A 22,145-nucleotide genomic window follows, 5' to 3' on the forward strand; every position below is an offset into this window, starting at 1 on the left:
ATGCGCTGCTCCCGTCTGGCTCCTACATAAACATAAAAAGTACCAGCACAAAGTCAAGAAAATTTCATGTATATAAACTCAGATACATATCAGAAAATACAGAGAAAAAAATGAGTTTACCATATACAACGAAAAATAAGTATTTATTAATACAGAAGTTCATCAATTACATAAATAGTAAAATGTACAATAAAATATATCATATGTCAATTAGTATGTATGAATACACATGATCCACAAGACTGATGGCCACAGACTATGAGCAGAACATAATAGCAGGACAGAGCAAAAAATAACCTATGTCAAACCAATAGTAATAGAAAGAGTTAATGTAAACATCAGGCAGCTGATTCACTCAGTATCAGGAGGCTCATATAGCCAACCATGCAGTGCAATGGTATGCTGAACAAGTGCCCCTAAATCATAAACATCACCATGGTAGTGTGGGAGGAATGGCCCCCGTCGAGTGTCCGGACCGGAACCAAGGGAGCCGTCATCTGGGTTCCGGGGGAAACTGTCCCCGGGGGACAGAGTTCGAGGACAAGCTGTTGTGACAGACAGATGGGCTGGAGGAGGGAACAATATAAAGGAGGCGGGGAATCCCCGGGACGATGAGTGAGCAGACTGTGACAGAGGCAGCAGGAGACTGTGGGAGCGACTGCAAGATAGAGCGACCTACCAGTGCCAGGGAAGATGCCGACTGAGGACTCCAGAGGGACGGTGGCAGGGCGATCATCCGAGATTTGCTGCCCCGCTCCAGCCCGCGGCTGCAGCCTACCCGCGGCCGCTGCCATCTCGCTCCACCCCGCGGCAGCGACCTGTTACCCGCCACCCGCAGTCGCCCTGCTCTCACCAGTGTTCGCGGCAAGTACAGTGCCGCCACCGGCCACCACTGTCCTGCACCGGTTCGCAGCAGGGGCCGAGCCTCTGCTGGCCGTGGACTCCCCGTCGCAGCCGTTAGCTGCGCGGGTGGTCTGTGATTCGCCACCCTACATCGCTGCCACTTGCCCCAGTCTGGGAACTGCGGCCCATCCGTCCAAGGACTCAGCCGGGGCCTGTGGGGCCCCAGTGTCATCAGAGCGCTGGAGCGTGCGAAGACTACGCCAACGCCTCAGCAACTGGGCCCAGAGACTACTACGCCGAAAGACCACCATCCCGAATGGCGAGGGACGCCTGGACGGCTAAGTTGACTATATATTTACGGACCCGTAGTCAGCCATACCGCGGCCCTATAGTGACCGGCTATTGCCGGAAGTAGTCGTGTTCTACCCGTTTGTGTTTGCTTGTTTTAGAGCCCCTGCGAGGGCAACCCGTGTTACTGTGGCACCCCTGAGGCTTCAGTCGCCACAGAGGTACTGCACCTCCTCCTGAGGTGTGGTGCCCCACCATCCAGGTAAGGTGAGAACTCCTGACCACGCTGCAACACTCGCATCCCACACAACATGGTAGTTCAGCAAAGCCACATTGCGGCTCCTTGCTTAGAGGGTAGCAGAGCACCTTTGGTGGTTCCCTGCTTGGAACACGAAACGTGCTGGGAGGCGGGTGGAGTTTAGACTACATAAAGAGCAGGAAGAGTTAGTTAGTCAGTCAGTCAGCGAGAGAGAGAGAGAGTCACTCGGAGAGGAGTGAGGATTCCTGGAAGAGGGATGGAGGAAGGAGTGCTGCAGCTGCCTCAGTGATCTGAGCCAGCTGGCACAGGAAAGGAAAGAAGGAGAAAGACATTGGACTGAAACCTGACCTTCTATGAGAGAGAGGGATTAGTACAGAATGAAGGAGAAAAATGGAACAGAGAGGACGTTGGTTAGAGGAGAACCCTGCCTAGAAGTTCTAAACGCAAGGCCGGGGCCCGGTCCCCGAGGTTGTATGGATACTGAAGGCTCTGCAGCAGACACCGGTGGAGTAGTGAGCTACTCCCATCTAAGACTTGGGGGCACAACAGCAACTTGGATAGTGAGCTGGGACTCAGGAGTAAGGCGTCCCCGAAGCAGGCTACAGCTGTCTGCTGTACAAGTAGAGTTCTTGGGAACATCTGTCAGGAGGCACTCCAGTGTAACTCAGTACTAGGAGTACTTCAGTAAAAGGCGCTATAGAGGAGACATTCAGAAAGGTACATGTTGGCGGAATGTTCGAAGGGAGCATCCTATCTTGCCTGGAGGTTGACTGAGCCCAGGACCCGGAGGACACAGCACGGAGGCAGGCATCTGTGTGAACTGCAGACTGTGAGTAAAGCTTTGGAACTACATGCCCTGGTGTCCTCCACTTATTCCCGCATCACTACACCCTGCAAAGCTACATCTGGGCAACGGCCTCTACACCGCCTGTGCCTCTCCTCCATTGCTACATCTACACTGCCCTGGGACTACGGCTCCACCTGTGGGGAGCTTCACCATCTTGGCTGCAACCCACCACCAGTCCCAGAGGATCTGCATGCAGCGTCGGTCTAACACCTCACTTGCCGAACACCACAGGTGGCGTCACAAACTATTCATAAACTTTATTTCATTGTTCATTCACCCCCTTTTTTGCCATGGAGCCCCAGGGCCACGGACCGGGTCACAGCTTCCGTGACACTCCCATTGAGATCAACGGGCCCGATACCGAGTACCCCGCTAGGCCCTGGTGTCGGCGCTCCATTACCGCTTTTGGTGATCAAGCCGTGACTGAGGAAAGTTCCCTCTAGTCTTATAAAAGTTATTATAGAAAGCACCAAATTGTCTCGCGACTCGTCACTGCATCCTGCGTACCTGCAATTACCACAGTATCAACAATAAATATATTTATGTATACATTACGTATGCAAAGACCGCTACATGACTAAGTAAAGAATGAAGAGGTTAATTACCCATAATGACTGCCCGTGCTGTGACCACGTTCCCCAACGCACGTTTCGCTTGATATTTCGTCGCTTCCTCAGGGGGCTCCTGTCTCAACGGCTGCACTGCCTGGCACACAGTGAGTGCGCGATGACGTCATCACACACCCGCAGTGTCAGAGGCAGAGGGGAATGATGGGAGAGGAGGCATCAGCTGACGCTCTCTCCTCCATCATTGCTTTGAACCGGAACCACCATGAGCACCGCAGGAAAGGCTATTAAATGCAAGGCCGCTATTGCCTGGGAACCATGCAAGCCCCTCAGCATTGAAGATATTGAAGTAGCTCCTCCAAAGGCTCATGAAGTCAGAATAAATCGTGCAGAGCTTGCGATGGCCAACACAGTAACATCTGCAAAAAATTAGAGTTTGCATTTGGAGCTCAATCAGGACTGATGGATGATGGTACAAGCAGATTTACCTGTAAAGGCAAAGCGATTTATCATTACGCATGCACAAGTACATTCACTGAATACACTGTGGTGTCTGACATTTACGTTGCCAAAGTGGATGCCCGTGCCCTTGTTGAAGTTTGTCTTATAGGCTGTGGATTTTCTACTGGATATGGTGCAGCTGTCAACACTGCTAAGGTGACCAAGCGCTCTAGTTGTGCTGTTTTTGGCTTGGGAGGAGTTGGTTTTTCATCAATTGTAGGATGCAAGGATGCAAGCGCTACACGAATCATTGGAGTAGGTTCACATAAGGATAAGTATCCAAAAGCCTTACAACTGGGAGCCACTGAGTGCCTAAACCCAAAGGTTTACGATAAACCCATTCATGAGGTCATTACTGAGCTAACTAATGGAGGAGTGGATTTTGCCGTTGAATGTGCAGGACGCACTGAAACCATGCTGACTGCTCTCCAGTGTACTTACTGTGGAAATGGTGTTGCTTGTTTGCTCATGAAGTCAAAAGAAATCGTGCAGAGCTTGCGATGGCCCACACAGTAACATCTGCAAAAAATTAGAGTTTGCATTTGGAGCTCAATCAGGACTGATGGATGATGGTACAAGCAGATTTACCTGTAAAGGGAAAGCGATTTATCATTACTAGTGTTGAGCTTTCCGATACCGCAAGTATTGGGTATCGGCCGATATTAGCTGTATCGGAATTCCGATACTGACTTCCGATACTTTTTTCGTATCGGATAACGGAATGGGAAGTTCCCATAATGCTATCAGCCCGCTCGCTTTGATTCAGCCAATGGGAATCCTCAGAAGTGTGGGCACATCCTGTTAGGCATGTAAACTATTGGCATGGCTGTGATTGGCTGCTGAAATGATGTCATGATGCACTATAAAAGCCGCCGCCATTTCTGGTCACTCGGCTGTGAATTCAGTTAGGGACAGGCTGCTGTTGAAGACTGTGAGGGACAGTTAGAAATAGCGATTCTCAAAACAATATTGTGCTTTACCCAGGCTACATAAACCACCACTGTAGCTTTCTTTTCCCTAGCAGCAGTGTTCACAGCTGTCTGCAAGGGCTGTGTGAGTGCAGCTCACGCTGTGGAGTGGGTCCTGCAGCCACGTCTGGTTGTAGGCCGCCCAGCGTGCCTCACTGCTGCCTCATACATATTTTTCTTTTTGAGCTGCTTATTTTTAAAAAATTCTATCTAGTGTGCTTCCATCCGTATCAATATACGTTGTTTGCAAACACTAGTAGTAGACAGCGGAGCCTTTCTGCAGCCTTTCAGTGCTAGTGCCCACTTAGCTGCACTATTCACGGCTGTCTGAGAGGTCTCTGACTGTGTGTGAGTGCAGCTCACGCAGAGTAGTGTGTCCTGCAGCTACGTCTGGTTGTAGGCTGCTCAGCGTGTCACTGCCTCACACATTTTTCTTTTATTGCAGCTCATTTTTTCTCCTATTAGTGTGCATCCATCCGTATCCATATATGGTGGTTGCAAACACTCTAGGAGTACACAGCGGAGCCTTTCTGCAGCCTGTCAGTGCTAGTGCCCACTTAGCTGCACTGTTCACGGCTGTCTGAGAGGTCTCTGACTGTGTGTGAGTGCAGCTCACGCTGAGTGGTGTGTCCGGCAGCTACGTCTGGTTGTAGGCTGCTCAGCGTGCGTCACTGCCTCGCACATATTTTTCTTTAATTGCAGCTCATTTTTTCTTCTCCTATTAGTGTGCATCCATCCATATCCATCTACATTGGTTGGTTGCGAACACTATATAGGAGTAGAGGAGCCTTTTTTCTGGCTTGTGCCCTTCAGCTGCAGCCAGATTAGTATTACCCAAATTTTTTGGAGCCTCATCTTTTGCATTGTAGGTTACCTGCCTGCATTGTAATAGCTCCAGAAAGTTGGTGATACTCTCACTTTCAAATCTTTGATCACATCATTTTAGTTTTTTTTCCCCCCAAAAAAAACAGCAAAGTTCACCAAACACTACAGTTGAAAGTTGTGTAGGCCACATTAGCTCCCATTAAAGTGTAGTCGATACACACACTTCATAAAATTAGTGTTTCTTATACCTGTAAACAGCTGTTCAGGAATAAGCACACTAAGGCCCCCCTTTGTACTTTTCTGCCTATCTTTCTCAGTCTAGCAAGATGAAGAAGGCAGGGAGTAAGGCACGTGGGCGTGGAGTTTCAGCAGGGAGAGGACGTGGGGATTCTGCAGGGAGAGGACGTGGGGATTCTGCAGGGAGAGGACGTTGGGAGTCTGTGCCTGCTGTTGGCACCAGTGAGTCAGCATCCCCCAGTTTTAGCAGGCAACAGTCCTTTATGTGCAGCTTTGTAGGACCTCACCGTACCCCACTGCTGCGGGAGGAACAAATTGAAGCCGTTGTGGGATGGATGCCAGCTAACGCATCGACTTCAATTACTTCCACATCCTCTCAGGGCCAGAGCACCGAAGAGCAACCATCTGTCTCTTCACCACCTGCCAAAGTGCCCAGGCAGTCAGAGAGCACTGGACAGGAGCCATCACAGTCTCTACTTCTGTTCTTGGAATCTGTTGGTTTGGAAAGAGGGGACCAGCCAAGCAGCATTCCAGATTGTGTAGAAGAGGGAGTATGCAGTGATGCGCAACTTCTTTGTCCCTCTGAATCTGAAGAGGCGGGTGGGCCAGTGCCTATGGTCAGCACACCTCAGTACGCATCAGATGATGACGAGACACAGTTGCCACTTTCTGTTGCGTACGGTGCTGGCGAGACAACCCAGGAGAAGCAGGTGTTTGAAGAGGGGAGTGTAGATGATGAGGTCCTTGACCCATCATGGCGTGAGGAACAGGAAGGTGGTGGGAGCAACTCTGAGGAAGAGATTCCCCGAACGGCCAAAACCGGAGGGAGAGGGAGAGGGGCAGACTTGGTTGCCTGTAGCCTCCACTTCGGCACACGTTAAGAGCATTCCACTTTCAAAAGGCAAAACGGGCGCTCCCAAGACTTGCAGTGCGTGGTCCTTTTTTGACACAGTTGCAGATGACATTTGCTTTGTCAAATGCAAGCTGTGTCATCAGAGAGTCAAAAGAGGGAAAAATGTCAGCAACCTCAATACCACTAATATGTGGAAACATGTGCGGACCAAGCACGAGGTGGAGTTACACAGACACACTGAAGACGTAGGCCAACGTACAGCACCACCTACCACCTCTTCAGCTCGTGTTGGGGCCTCTTCCTCCAGCTCACACACAGCTGGTTCGGCTTCCTCACAGGATCGCCAAGGAAGAACCTCTGGCACTGTTGTCCGGAGACCCTGTGACATTCCACCCACAGCACCACATTCCAAGTCATCCTCACACTCCCAGGCCACTCGACAGCCATCGGTAGCACAGGCATGGGAGAAAGGTGACCATACTCGGCAAACCATCCCCGAGCACAGGCTATGAATGCTGGCATTGCCAAACTACTGGCACTTGAAATGCTGTCATTCATGCTGGTTTTGACTGACACCTTCCGGGACTTCATGGCATTGGCGGTCCCACAATACACCGTGCCCAGCCGCTTTTATTTCAGCAGGCGAGCCGTCCCTGCCCTGCAGAAACATGTGGAGGCAAACATAAAATATGCGCTACTAAACGCCGTCAGTAGCAAGGTCCACCTGACCACCGATGCGTGGACCAGTAACCATGGACAGGGACACGATACCTTTCCCTCACTGCCCATTGGGTCAATGTTGCTGAGCCGGGTACAGATCTGGAGAGTGGCGCTGTACGTGTTCTGCCAACTCCATGGATTGCAGGAATCCAGTCTGTACACATTGACTCCTCCTCCTACTCAAGTTCCTCTGAAACAGCGCAGCAGGAGCCTGTTATGACTGATATGACCACAGCCGTCGCCAAACGTCAACAGGCCATACTGAACTTAATTTCTTTGGGGAATCGAAGCCACACAGCGCAGGAGCTCTGGAATGCCATCAAGCAGGAGAGCGACGTGTGGTTTCTGCCAGCGAATCTCCAGCCGGGCTTGGTAGTGTGTGACAATGGCCGAAATCTGGTGGCAGCTCTTGGCCTTTGCAACCTCACTCACATCCCATGTCTGGCACATGTGCTCAACTTGGTCGTGCAGAGCTTTCTGAGCGACTATCCGGATCTTGATGCACTGCTGCACAAGGTCCGCATAGAGTGCGCTCACTTGCAGCGTTCCAGCACGGCAAGGTCGCGCCTTGCTGCTCTGCAGCGCCGATTACGCCTTCCGGAACATCGCATCATATGTGACTTACCCACCAGGTGGAATTCTACGTTACATATGTTGGAGCGGTTGTGTGAGCAGCAGGCAGCAGTCATAGAGTACCAGCTGCATCAGGCGCAAACAAGTCGCACTGTGCGCCGGTCACACTTCAGCACCACTGACTGGGCCTCTATGAAGGACATCTGCCTCGTTTTGCGTGCCTTCGATGATTCCACGCGGATGGCGAGTGCAGATGATGCACTAGTCAGCATGACTGTCCCCCTTATCTGTCTACTTCAAAAAACACTGCAAGCACTAAGGGATGAGGTTTTGGAAGAGGTGGAGGATAAGGAGTCCCAAATGCCATCTGCTGCTGGACAGTCTGCGCTACGTGCTTCCTCACAAAGGCCTAGGCAGGGGACACTTTGTGAGGCGGATGAGGAGGATTCGATGGAGGAGGAAGACATCTCTCCAGAGGAGGGAGGTACACAAAGCTCTAGTCAGTATGTACAGCGAGGGTGGGGTGATGCAGAGCAGGCAGAGATCACGCCTCAAGCAGGGGACAGCGGTTCTTTGGCAGTTGGGAGTCTTCAGCACATGGTTGACTTCATGCTGCAGTGCCTGAGAAACGACCGTCGCATCGCCCACATTCTCTATACGGCTGATTATTGGGTGTACACCCTCCTAGATCCTCGCTACCGGGACAACTTGCAAACCCTCACACCAACGTTGAACCGGGAGTGTAAACTGCGGGAGTACCAAGACACACTGGTGCAGTCCATCATGTTTTCCATTCCACCCGACAGCAGTGGTGCTAGTGCTTTACAAAGCACCTCTGTGCGTCGAGCCAGTGGAGGAAACTCGGCACAAAGAGGGAGCAGAGGCAGCGCCTCAGCACAAGGCAAGACCACTATGGCCCAAATGTGGCAAAGTTTTGTGTGTCCGCCACAATTGTCTACACCATCACTGACGGCTCCAGTCAGCAGGAGGCAACGTTTCCATCAGATGGTGACAGACTACATGTCTTGCCCTGTGAGTGTACTCCCAGATGGCTCTTCCCCCTTCAAGTTTTGGGTCTCTAAGCTGGATACATGGCCAGAGCTTAGCCAGTATGCATTGGAGGTGCTGGCTTGCCCTGCTGCCAGTGTATTATCGGAACGCGTCTTTAGTGCCGCAGGTGGTGTACTAACAGACCGTCGCACGCGACTTTCTTCCGATAACGTTGACCGGCTTACTTTTCTGAAAATGAACAAGGCCTGGATCTCCCCAGAATTTGCCAGTCCTCTTCCCGACTAAATAATTGGTTGGCAACTGTATCCAGGTCTCCTGTTGTGTTCATGTTTCTACCACCTGAACTATAATCCCGGGGCTTCAACACAGCCAGTTGTCGCTCAGATGTGTCGTCTGCACAGAGAAAAACACTAGCTCCTGTGTTATTGGGGTTCAGTAATGCCAGCTGCTCCCCTGCTGTGTGGACTGCAAAGTCTCCTGCTCCATCCACATTCAAACTACTACTGATTTTTAACCGTGCTTCACTTAGGCCTCTGGCTCCACTGTCTCTAGTATTTCCCCTGGCCTCCAACCCCGCCAGTTGCTGCTCTGAAGTGGCGTCTGCACAATCCACACTTCTTCCTGAATTACTGGGGCTCAGTCACGTCAGTTGATCCCCTGATGTGTGTCCGGCAAGGTCTCCTGGTCTGTCCACATTCCCATTACTAGTAGTATGAATGAGGACAGAGCAGGAGACCTTGCCGGACACACATCAGGGGATCAACTGACAGGACTGAGCCCAAGTAACACAGGAACAAGTGTGGATTGTGCAGACGCCACTTCAGAGCTGTCACTGGTGGGGTTGGAGGCCAGGGGAAATACTAGAGACAGTGGAGCCTGAGGCCTAAGTGGAGCACGGTTACAATCAGTAGTAGTCTACAACCTCTATAAAACGTGCTGCAAGTTGGCCTCAGCCTGCTCCATGCTTCATCCTGGGCTCCAACAACGCCAGTTGGTGTTCAGAAGTGCCGTCTTCACAGAACAAAACACACTAGCTCCTGTGTTAGTGGGATTCAGTAATGCCAGCTGTTCCCCTGCTGTGTAGACGGCAAAGTCTCCTGCTCCATCCACATGCCAACAACATCAGACCTCAGCCTGCTCCATGCCTCATCCTGTGCTCCAACAACGCCAGTTGGTGTTCAGAAGTGCCGTTTTCACAGAGCAAAACACACTAGCTCCTGTGTTAGTGGGGTTCAGTAATGCCAGCTGTTCCCCTGCTGTGTAGACGGCAAAGTCTCCTGCTCCATCCACATGCCAACAACATCAGACCTCAGCCTGCTCCATGCCTCATCCTGTGCTCCAACAACGCCAGTTGGTGTTCAGAAGTGCCGTCTTCACAGAGCAAAACACACTAGCTCCTGTGTTAGTGGGGTTCAGTAATGCCAGCTGTTCCCCTGCTGTGTAGACGGCAAAGTCTCCTGCTCCATCCACATGCCAACAACATCAGACCTCAGCCTGCTCCATGCCTCATCCTGTGCTCCTACAACGCCAGTTGGTGTTCAGAAGTGCCGTCTTCACAGAGCAAAACACACTAGCTCCTGTGTTAGTGGGGTTCAGTAATGCCAGCTGTTCCCCTGCTGTGTGAATGGCAATGTCTCCTGCTGCCTCCAAACTCACACTGCAACGCATTTTCTCCTCGCTCCAAGTAGGCCTCAGCCTGCTCGGAGCATTGATCCTGGGCTACAACACAGCCAGTTGTAGCTTGGAAGTGCTGTCCGCACAGATTCAAACACTCGCTCCTGTGTCTGTGGTGTTCAGTAACGCCTGCTGTTCCCCTGCTATGTGGATGGCAAAGTCTCCTGCTGCCTCCAAAATCACACTACTACTGATTTTCCACCGTGCTCCACTTAGGCCTCTGGCTCTACTGTCTCTAGTATTTCCCCTGGCCTCCAACCCCGCCAGTCGCTGCTCTGAAGTGGCGTGTGCACAATCCACACTTGTTCCTGTGTTACTGTGGCTCAGGCACGTCAGTTGATTCACTGATGTGTGTCCGGCAATGTCTGCCGCTCTGTCCCCATTCCCATTACTAGTAGTCGGAATGTGGACAGAGCAGGAGACCTTGCCGGACACACATCAGTGGATCAACTGACGTGACTGAGCCCCAGTCACACAGGAACAAGTGTGGATTGTGCACACGCCACTTCAGAGCAGCGACTGGCGGGGTTGTAGGCCAGGGGAAATACTAGAGACAGTAGAACCAGAGGCCCAAGTAGAGCCCGGTTAAAATCAGTAGTTGTGTACAACCAATATAAAACTAGCTCGAAGTAGGCCTCAGCCTGCTGCATGATTGACCCCTGGGCTCCAACATCGCCAGTTGCAGCTCAGAAGTGTCTTTGGCACGAGTACTCCCTCCTGCTCAGCCTGGTTCCAGCACCGTCAGCTGGTTCCCGGCAGAGCCTTTGGCCTAGGTGCCTCCTTATTGGTATCCGAGTTCCAGCAACGTCTGCTGGTCCTTGGTAGTGCTTTTTAGCACAGGTACCTCCTGCTTAGAAACCGTGTTCCAGCACCGTCAGCTGGTCCACGGTTGTGCCATTGGCTCTTGTTCCTTCTGCTGCCCCTCTGAGTTCCAGCACCGTCAGCTGGTTCTCGGTAGTTCCATTGACTCTTGTAGCTTCTGCTACCCATCCGGGTTCCAGCACCGTCAGCTGGTTCTCGGCAGAGTCTTTGGCATGGGTACTCCCTCCTGCCCAGCATGGTTCCAGCACGCCTGTTTCCGGGTAGTGTCAATGTAACTTTGCCACCGATACGTTGTCCTGTCGTGTTGCGGTCGGGTTTGCCGAGTCTATGGTGCCTGCAGTTTTGGTGCTTTCCATGTTGGCTGCGGGTTCTGGTAATAAAGGCTGGTTCTGTAGTGCCAATAGGACAAGCACCCCCTGTTGGACTGTGGGTTTCGGAAACTGCGTCCTGCTCGCGGCCTTGCAACTTTGTTGATCATGGGTACCTTCTGCTACCCATCCGGGTTCCAGCACCGTCTGCTGGTTCCCGGCAGAGCCTTTGGCATTGTTGCCTCCTTGTCGGTATCCGAGTTACAGCAACGTCTGCTGGTTCTTGGTAGTGCTTTTCAGCACAGGTAACTCCAGCTTAGAAACGGTGTTCCAGCACTGTCAGCTGGTACACGGTTGTGCCATTGGCTCTTGTTCCTTCTGCTGCCCCTCTGGGTTCCAGCACCGTCAGCTGGTTCTCGGTAGTTCCATTGACTCTTGTAGCTTCTGCTACCCATCCGGGTTCCAGCACCGTCAGCTGGTTCTCGGCAGTGTCTTTGGCACGGGTACTCCCTCCTGCCCAGCCTGGTTCCAGCACGCCTGTTTCCGGGTAGTGTCAATGTAACTTTGCCACCGATACGTTGTCCTGTCGTGTTACGGTCGGGTTTGCCGAGTCTATGGTGCCTGCAGTTTTGGTGCTTTCTATGTGGGCTGCGGGTTCTGGTAATAAAGGCTGGTTCTGTAGTGCCAATAGGACAAGCACCCCCTGTTGGACTGTGGGTTTCGGAAACTGCGTCCTGCTCGCGGCCTTGCAACTTTGTTGATCATGGGTACCTTCTGCTACCCATCCAGGTTCCAGCACCGTCTGCTGGTTCCCGGCAGAGCCTTTGGCATTGTTGCCTCCTTGTCGGTATCCGAGTTCCAGCAATGTCTGCTGGTTCTTGGTAGTGCTTTTCAGCACAGGTAACTCCTGCTTAGAAACCATGTCCCAGCACCGTCAGTTGGTCCACGGTTGTGCCATTGGCTCTTTTTTCCTTCTGCTGCCCCTCTGGGTTCCAGCACCGTCAGCTGGTTCTCGGTAGTTCCATTGACTCTTGTAGCTTCTGCTACCCATCCGGGTTCCAGCACCGTCAGCTGGTTCTCGGCAGTGTCTTTGGCACGGGTACTCCCTCCTGCCCAGCCTGGTTCCAGCATGCCTGCTGTTTCCGGGTAGTGTCAACGTAGCTTTGCCACCGATACGTTGTCCTGTCGTGTTGCGGTCGGGTTTGTCAAGTCTATGGTGCCTGCAGTTTTGGTGCTTTCTATGTGGGCTGCGGGTTCTGGTAATAAAGGCTGGTTCTGTAGTGCCAATAGGACAAGCACCCCCTGTTGGACTGTGGGTTTCGGAAACTGCGTCCTGCTCGCGGCCTTGCAACTTTGTTGATCATGGGTACCTTCTGCTACCAATCCGGGTTTCAGCACTGTCTGCTGGTTCCCGGCAGAGCCTTTGGCTTTGTTGCCTCCTTGTCGGTATCCGAGTTCCAGCAACGTCTGCTGGATCTTGGTAGTGCTTTTTAGCACATGTAACTCCTGCTTAGAAACCGTGTTCCAGCACCGTCAGCTGGTCCACGGTTGGGCCATTGGCTCTGGTTCCTTCTGCTGCCCCTCCTGGTTCCAGCACCGTCAGCTGGTTCTCGGTAGTTCCATTGAGTATTGTAGCTTCTGCTACCCATCCGGGTTCCAGTACCGTCAGCTGGTTCTCGGCAGTGTCTTTGGCACGGGTACTCCCTCCTGCCCAGCCTTGTTACAGCACGCCTGCTGTTTCCGGGTAGTGTCAACGTCACTTTGCCACCGATACGTTGTCCTGTCGTGTTGCGGTAGGGTTAGCCGAGTCTATGGTGCCTGCAGTTTCGGTGCTTCCTATTTGGGCTGCGGGTTCTGGTAAAAAAGGCTGGTTCCATAGTGCCAATAGGACAAGCACCCCCTGTAGGACTGTGGGTTTCGGTAACTGCGGCCTGCTCGCGGATGCAAAACTTTGTTAATCATGGGTACCTTCTGCTACCCATCCGGGTTCCAGCAACGTCAGCTGGTTCCCGGCAGAGCCTTTGGCCTAGGTGCCTCCTTGTCGGTATCCGAGTTCCAGCAACGTCTGCTGGTCCTTGGTAGTGCTTTGGAGCACAGGTACCTCCTGCTTAGTAACGGTGTTCCAGCACCGTCAGCTGTTCCACGGTTGTCCCATTGGCTCTTGTTCCTTCTGCTACCCATCCGGGTTCCAGCACCGTCAGCTGGTTTTCGGCAGTGCCTTTGGCCTAGGTGCCTCCTTCTTGGTATCCGAGTTCCAGCAACGTCTGCTGGTCCTTGGTAGTGCTTTGGAGCACAGGTACCTCCTGCTTAGTAACTGTGTTCCAGCACAGTCAGCTGGTCCACGGTTGCGCCATTGGCTCTTGTTCATTCTGCTGCCACTCCGGGTTCCAGTACCGTCAGCTGGTTCTCGACAGTTCCTCAGCCTTCTTGTAACTTCTGCTACTTTTCCAAGTTCAAGCTTGTGGAAATGGTTTTTGATTCTCACTCTGGATCTCCATGAAAATGACCCTGAAGACAAATACCCTGAAGACCACACAGAAGAATACCTAAAAGATGACCCTGAATAAGATGACCAAGAGGACAAAGAACAGGAAGACAACCACCAAGATGCAGAACAACAAGAGACAGAAGACCAAGAAGCATAAAAACAAAAGCAGAAGAACATTAAGCATAAGACTAAAAATCTGAGCAAAGGATATTATCAAATTTATTAGCAGAAGAAGACTAAGCAGTGTATGGGGGTGTGTTATGAAAGAGTCACCGAAGGAGGAAAAAACAAAAATACAAGCTAAGTCCAGAAAAACTGGAGAGATTGGTAGCTATCGGATTGCAGACCCCTGATCCTATCCACAACAACTAACAGTAGCCGTGGGGGGTTCCTACGATGCCCTAGACCCCTCGATCACAGCCGGAGAACAAAATAGGCCTAAAGAAAGAAAGGTGAAATCTAAACTGCCCCAGAGCAGACCCCAAAGCAATAGGCAGCCCCCAACAAATAATGACGGTGAAGCAAGATGAAAACACTAACACAGATAGAAAGATAGGTTGAGCAAACGATGGGGCCTAAGCTAACTAAAAAGGACAGGATAGAAAAGCTGCTGTCTGCAATCCGTAAAAAACCCTACCAAAAACCCTACCAAAAAATGTCCCAACCGTCTGATAGGAAAAACAGGCCCTGAAGTCGCTATATCAGCACTCAGGTAAATTCTGAAGACAGAGCCAAGAGACCACCATAGTATCTTTTACGGTTTCTGACAAACGCTTCCGAAAGAGAGCTGCCAAGGCACCATCATTCCAGGTAGTAAGGACCGACCACTTTTGGAATTTTTGACAGTACAACTCTGCAGAATCCCGACCCTGGCTCAATGCCAACAGGGCCTTTTCAGCCTGATCAATAGCATTAGGTTCATCATACAACAACCCCAAGGCTTGAAAAAATGCGTCCACATTAGTAAGAATAGGATCATCAGGTTTCAAAGAAATCCTGGGGATCGCCGCGCAGCAAAGAGATGACAATTTTAACCTGCTGCGCGGAGCTCCCCGACGAGTTAGGCTTCAAGGCAAAAAATAATTTACAATTATTCTTAAAATTCAAAAATTTAGACCGATCCCCAAAAACACATCAGGAGTAGGGTTCTTTGGTTCAGCAGCATGAGAATGAGCAAGATAGGCGGAAATTCCCCGCACTTCAGCAGTGAGCTGCTCCACACGATCAGACAATTGCTTCATCTCCATTGAGAAAGAAAAAAAAAAATTCCCCCTACGGCCTCAGAGACATAGAGGAAGAAATATACACAAAAAAAACAAAAAAACATTCTGACAAACTCTCTTTTTTTTTTTACAATTCTTTCCTGCTATTGAGTACCCTAGGATCTGCGGTATGGCTGGTAATTCTGTTATGAATGAGTCACCGAAGGAGGAAAAAACAAAAATACAAGCTAAGTCCAGAAAAACCGGAGAGGTTGGTAGCTATCAGATTGCAGACCCCTGATCCTATCCACAACAACTAACAGTAGCCGTGGGGGGTTCCTACGATGCCCTAGACCCCTCGATCACAGCCAGAGAACTAAATAGGCCTAAAGAAAGAAAGGGGAAATCTAAACTGCCCCAGAGCAGACCCCAAAGCAATAGGCAGCCCCAACAAATAATGACGGTGAAGCAAGATGAAAACACTAACACAGATAGAAAGATAGGTTGAGCAAACGATGGGGCCCAAGCTAACTAAAAAGGACAGGATAGAAAAGCTGCTGTCTGCAATCCGTAAAAAACCCTACCAAAAAATGTCCCAACCGTCTGATAGGAAAAACAGGCCCTGAAGTCGCTATATCAGCACTCAGGTAAATTCTGAAGACAGAGCCAAGAGACAAAAATGGAACTCAGCACACCCCCGACCGGGGATGGCTGAACTCCAAAAAACAAGGTAAACAAAACAAAACTAATAAGTTCAATAGCAGAGCAAAAATTTATCTTTGGGAAGCAGGAATCAGACTGGTCTCCAAGAATCCAGCAGAGAAATCACCAGCGACTCAGAAGGGCGTCGGCTGCCTTATATCCAGTCAGAATTTCCTGTTACCCAGTCATCATCTACCAGATCAGGTGTTTGGTAATCAGCCTCACTACCTTCCTTCACCAGAAGAGGGAGTTCATCAGACAGCGACGGTGAAGGGGAAAATGAACTCACAACAGGGGTGTGTCCGTTCCTCCTCGTGGTGCCCCTGGAAAAGGCCTGCTGCTGCAGGACAAACTGAACGTGGACAAATCCTGTTGTAAATCTTTTGTGACAGGCTGAACGGAAGGTGTAATCTTCAAACTTTTATAGATAACAACTACAGGAATGCCTGACACAAATAAGAATATGATGAAGAAGAATAGGAAGAAGATGAAGAAGTAGAATATGAAGAAGAGTAATAGTTGAATAAGAAGAATATGAAGAATGTAAAAAAAAAAAAAGAAAAAGATGAAAAAAAAGAAGAAAAAGAAGAAGAAGTTGATGAAAAAGATGCTGCTGCTGAGGATCATGAAGGAGAAAGTGTGGGAGAAGTAAAAAAGAAGGTAAAGAGCATGGAAGTAGTGAAACATACATATCTGACAAAAAATTAAAGACTTTAACATAGTCAATATCTTTGTAACTACGAACGTCTTTAAAAAAAAAAAAAATCCTGCTATTCCATTTGATTGGGCTAAACCTCTATGGCTTTAATGTCTCCTACACCTCCCACAATACATTCTACATTATTATTAGTTGTTTTTCTTCATGTAGAATTAACCTACAAGGAAAGAAAGGGTTTTTTTTAATTCCGATATTTCTGTTCCATTGACTTGAATGGGACTTCCGGGATCGGAATCTGCGATACCCGATACTTTTTTTTAGATCGGCCGATCCATTCCGATACGATATTTTTCAGTATCGGGTGGTATAGCTCAACACTAATCATTACGCATGCACAAGTACATTTACTGAATACACAGTGGTGTCTGACATTTGCGCTGCCAAAGTGGATGTGTGGCGCCCCTGAGGCTCAGTCGCCACAGAGGTACTGCACCTTCTCCTAAGGTGTAGTGCCCCACCACCTAGGTAAGTAGGGAACTCCTTTCCACACTCCAACACCTGCACCCCACACACAGGATAGTTCAGCAGGACCACATTGCGGCTCCATGCTTAGAGGGTAGCAGCGCACCTTTCGTGGGTCCTTGCTTCGTAACACGAGATGTGCTGGGAGGTGGGTGGAGTTGAGATATATAAAAGGTTGGGAAGGTTTAGAATTACAGATCAGTCTGGAGGTTCAGTCTGACAGAGGGTCAGAAAGGAAGGAAAGGAGCCACTCGGGAGGAGTGGGGATCCCTGGAAGAAGGGATGGAGGAAGGAGTGCTGCAGCTGCCTCAGTGACCTGAGCCATCTGGCACGGAAAAGGAACAGAAGGAGAAAGATGTAGAACTGCAACCTAAGCTTCCATAAAAGAGAGAAGAAACAGTGCGGAACGAAGGAGTAGGAGAACAGAGAGGAGTTGTGGGTTGGAAAAGGAACCCTGCCTATAGGTTCTCAGCGCAAGGCCAGGGACCGGTCCCCGAGGTTGTATGGACACTTATGGTTCTGCAGCAGACACCGGTGGAGTAGTTGGCTGTAAATGCACTACTCCCATCTAAGACTTGGGGCACAACAGCAACTGAATAGAGAGCCAGGACTCCGGAGAAGGGAGTCCCCAAGAGAGGCTACAGCTGTCTGCCATACGAGTAGAGTTGTTAGGAACATCTGACAGGAGGAACTTCAGAGTACCACGGTGCTCGAGCTCTTCACACTAAAAGGCGCAATAGAGGAGTCGTTCAGGAAAGGTACATGTTGGCGGAGTGTTGGAGAGGATAATCCTGACTAGCCCGGGAGGTTGATTGAGTCTCTACCCCGGAGTCAGGCACCAGTGTGTACCATGAACTGTGAGTAAAGCTTTGGAACTGCAAGCCCTGGTGTCTTCCATTCATTTGTGCGCCAACACCGTCAGCACCGCTACATCTGGCTACCAACATTCCTCACACCGCCTACGCCTATACACTGTCCTGGGGTTACAGCTTCACCTGTGGGGAGCTACACCATCTATGCTGCAACACACCATCAGCCCCAGAGGATCTGCACGCAGCGTTGGCTTACCATCTTGCTTGCCAAACACCACAGGTGGCGTCACAAACTATCACATAAACTATATTACAAACCACCATTGATTTGGGCGCCCAGGGCCACGGACCGGGTCACAGCTGCTGTGACTTATCCCACTTACACTGGCCCGGTACTGAGTACCCCACAGCCCTTGGAGGGCGACCCAGATGCCCGTGCCCTTGTTGAAGTTTGTCTTATAGGCTGTGGATTTGCTACTGGATATGGTGCAGCTGTCAACACTGCTAAGGTGACCAAGCGCTCTAGTTGTGCTGTTTTTGGCTTGGGAGGAGTTGGTTGTTCAGCAATTGTAGGATGCAAGGATGCAAGCGCTACACGAATCATTGGCGTAGGTTCACATAAGGATAAGTATCCAAAAGCCCTACAACTGGGAGCCACTGAGTGCCTAAACCCAAAGGATTATGATAAATCCATCCATGAGGTCATTACAGAGCTAACTAACGGAGGAGTGGATTTTGCCATTGAATGTGCAGGACGCACTGAAACCATGCTGACTGCTCTCCAGTGTACTTACTGTGGAAATGGTGTTGCTGTTGTGTTGGGTGTGGCATCTCCCAAGGACACACTTTGTTTGCATCCAGGTTTGCTTGTCACAGGGCGTACCTTGAAAGGATCTATATTTGGAGGCTACAAGGGTTCTGATATCCCAAAACTGGTTACAAATTATATGAACAAAAGGAACAATCTGGAACATTTAGTAAGCAAGAAGCTAGCCCTGGAAAAAATCAATGAAGCATTTGAACTGCTTAGCAGTGGGGCAGGAGCTCGGAGTATTGTGATATTCTAATCATACTGCAAGTGAAAATATGGAAGTAGACCATGGAGCTGTCCTTGTAGAAATGCACTTTACAGCTTCTGATTAATCATATCTTATATGCATACATTCTCCTATCTGATTGGTGTATGATTTTTTTGTTCACAGTGATAGAATCCACTTAAGAATTTCGGCATTTGCTTTGGTTCAACTTCTATACTAATGCAGACACCGGTATAGTTCAATGTGGCGGCGGTGGGGGGAGTCGCCACTAGCGGCAGGTGGGCCCCCCCGCCTCACGGGCCCCATAGCGGATGTGTGATGTGCCGCTACCCGGGGGCCCCTGGGTTAGCGGGGAACCTAGGCAGCTGCCTGGTCTGCCTGCCCCTAACGCCGTTACTGCTCCTGGGACTCGCCATGGTGGGAGGAAAGAGGATCAGGGTGAGGATTCTGTGGTCCAGACTCCTGGCTAGTGAGACTGGACCGTGTGGAAGACAGGTAGTGCTGGGAAATACTGGAAGCATTATCTGCCATTTAACCAACCACCCACTGATCTGGCTTTAAGAGTGGTGTCCTGCAACCCTCTGCAAAATGGGACAGGAACCTACGTCTCATGGATGATCATGTTTGTTGTGTTCCCAAAGCATGCATAGTTTCACTTGGCCAACGGCTTTGGCCTCTGCGTGCACCATCAGCAGCACGTAAACTTCTCTGTCCCTTACCCCACGCCTTGTGCTTTTTTAAATTACGTATATAATTTATGCATGCAAATTTTCTGGTATTAATAGGTAAAAGAAAATATGTTGCCTTGAAAAGGACTTTTGTTTTTAGCTTACAGCAGCAGTATACCTATGGAAGGCCTGTAAGGCAATAAATCCTGCCTGTATGCCTCTAATCCAAAACTACTTGAGAATGGCACTTGAGCACCCGCGATACTCAATCGAGTAACGAGTGTAACCAAGCACCACGATCAGTGGCGTAGCAACTGTTTGTGGCGCCCGGGGCGGTCGAAAAATTTGCCGCCCCTTTGGTCGTTGATAATACATAAGGGGATGGGGGCCCCACCTATAGCGTCAGACAGAGGGCCCCCACCAAACAGCGCCACACAGAGGGTCCCCACCAAACAGCGCCACACAGAGGACCCCCACCAAACAGCGCCACACAGAGGGCCCCCACCAAACAGCGTCACACAGAGGGCCCCCACCAAACAGCGCCACACAGAGGGCCCCCACCAAACAGCGCCACACAGAGGGCCCCCACCAAACAGCGTCACACAGAGGACCCCCACCAAACAGCGCCACACAGAGGGCCCCCACCAAACAGCGCCACACAGAGGGCCCCCACCAAACAGCGTCACACAGAGGACCCCCACCAAACAGCGCCACACAGAGGGCCCCCACCAAACAGCGCCACACAGAGGGCCCCCACCAAACAGCGTCACACAGAGGGCCCCCACCAAACAGCGCCACACAGAGGACCCCACCAAACACAGTCACACAGAGGGCCCCCACCTACAGCACCACACAGAGGGCCCCCACCACATAGCAAGTGCCAACCATGATGCTACCAAAGAAAGGAAACCAAAATAAATGTCTCACGAAGATAAACCCTGTATACCCGTCATTGCGAGGTGGTCACCTGCCCAGGACCCCCATGTATTAGCAAGAGCTGTGTGGATTAAAGATGTTTGTGTATTAATACCACAAATATCTGGCCGTCCCCAGTAAAGGTGGATTAACAGCGAAACCCTGTCTGCAATGAAACAATCCAATAAAATATCACAGAAGAAAATAATAAATCCAAAACCTGTTGGTCGCGTTGCTGTACGTCCTGGTGTGCAGTAGCGTGACAGCGCAAACACCGGCACCAGGGCATCCAGAAAGCTCATCCAGCAATTTGACCATTCTGCATTTATAATGCTTTTGCTTAAATTCAGCTTACTTACAGATGTAGCAGAGCCATGTTTGTCATTTGGCATAACTCACTCATCTAATATATAAAGCTCAAAGTGTGTATGTATGTATGTATATATGTACAGTTGTGGCCAAAAGTATTGACAGCCCTGCAATTCTGTCAGGTAATACTCAGTTTCTTCCTGAAAATGATAGCAAACACAAATTCTTTGGTATTATTATCTTCATTTAATTTGTCTTAAATTAAAAAACACGAAAGAGAATGAAGCAAAAAGCAAAACATTGATCATTTCACATAAAACTCCAAAAATGGGCCAGACAAAAGTATTGGCACCCTCAGCCTAATACTTGGTTGCACAACCTTTAGCCAAAATAACTGCGACCAACCGCTTCCGGTAACCATCAATAAGTTTCTTACAATGCTCTGCTGGAATTTTAGACCATTCTTCTTTGGCAAACTGCTCCAGGTCCCTGATATTTGAAGGGTGCCTTCTCCAAACTGCCATTTTTAGATCTCTCCACAGGTGTTCTATGGGATTCAGGTCTGGACTCATTGCTGGCCATCTTAGAAGTCTCCAGTGCTTTCTCTCAAACCATTTTCTAGTGCTTTTTGAAGTGTGTGTTTTGGGTCATTGTCCTGCTGGAAGACCCATGACCTCTGAGGGAGACCCAGCTTTCTCACACTGGGCCCTACATTATGCTGCAAAATTTGTTGGTAGTCTTCAGACTTCATAATGCCATGCACACGGTCAAGCAGTCCAGTGCCAGAGGCAGCAAAGCAACCCCAAAATATCAGGGAACCTCCGCCATGCTTGACTGTAGGGACCGTGTTCTTTTCTTTGAATGCCTCTCTTTTTCTCCTGTAAACTCTATGTTTATGCCTTTGCCCAAAAAGCTCTACTTTTGTCTCATCTGACCAGAGAACATTCTTCCAAAACGTTTTAGGCTTTTTCAGGTAAGTTTTGGCAAACTCCAGCCTGGCTTTTTTAATGTCTCGAGGTAAGAAGTGGGGTCTTCCTGGGTCTCCTACCATACGATCCCTTTTCATTCAGACGCCGACGGATAGTACGGGTTGACACTGTTGTACCCTCGGACTGCAGGGCAGCTTGAACTTGTTTGGATGTTAGTCGAGGTTCTTTATCCAACATCCGCACAATCTTGCGTTGAAATCTCTTGTCAATTTTTCTTTTCCGTCCACATCTAGGGAGATTAGCCACAGTGCCATGGGCTTTAAACTTCTTGATGACACTGCGCACGGTAGACACAGGAACATTCAGGTCTTTGGAGATGGACTTGTAGCCTTGAGATTGCTCATGCTTCCTCACAATTTGGTTTCTCAAGTCCTCAGACAGTTCTTTGGTCTTCTTTCTTTTCTCTATGCTCAATGTGGTACACACAAGGGCACAGGACAGAGGTTGAGTCAACTTTAATCCATGTCAACTGGCTGCAAGTGTGATTTAGTTATTGCCAACACCTGTTAGGTGCCACAGGTAAGTTACAGGTGCTGTTAATTACACAA

The 22,145-nt window shown here is 50.0% G+C and overlaps 2 protein-coding genes across 2 annotated transcripts in view; both read left to right on the plus strand.

Annotated features, from left to right (window-relative positions):
* Positions 1 to 3,232: 3,232 nt before the first annotated feature.
* Positions 3,233 to 18,746, plus strand: LOC141088336 (NADP-dependent alcohol dehydrogenase-like). The gene is made up of 2 exons (XM_073574380.1): positions 3,233 to 3,404; positions 18,130 to 18,746. The coding sequence occupies exons 1-2, from the start codon at positions 3,266 to 3,268 to the stop codon at positions 18,744 to 18,746; spliced, it is 756 nt and encodes a 251-aa protein (XP_073430481.1). The 5' UTR covers positions 3,233 to 3,265.
* Positions 18,747 to 19,625: 879 nt separating this feature from the next.
* Positions 19,626 to 22,145, plus strand: part of LOC141088166 (NADP-dependent alcohol dehydrogenase-like) — a 67,686-nt gene continuing 65,166 nt past the window's right edge. Inside the window, exon 1 of the mRNA XM_073574091.1 lies at positions 19,626 to 19,657. Coding sequence (XP_073430192.1) covers positions 19,626 to 19,657 — 32 coding nt within the window. The remainder of the gene's footprint in view (positions 19,658 to 22,145) is intronic.

This window comes from Dendrobates tinctorius, unplaced genomic scaffold (genome assembly GCF_039654945.1).
Source record: "Dendrobates tinctorius isolate UK_male_01 unplaced genomic scaffold, ASM3965494v1 ptg000038l, whole genome shotgun sequence".
In the NCBI taxonomy this organism is placed as follows: Eukaryota; Metazoa; Chordata; class Amphibia; order Anura; family Dendrobatidae; genus Dendrobates; species Dendrobates tinctorius.

Excerpts from the sequence above, each read along its gene's own strand:
- LOC141088336 (XM_073574380.1), top strand. The coding sequence starts at position 3,266 with ATGGATGATGGTACAAGCAGATTTACCTGTAAAGGCAAAGCGATTTAT. Across the intron at positions 3,405-18,129 it reads CCGTGCCCTTGTTGAAGTTT|TTTGTCTTATAGGCTGTGGA; the intron begins GTCTTATAGGCT and ends CCCTTGTTGAAG.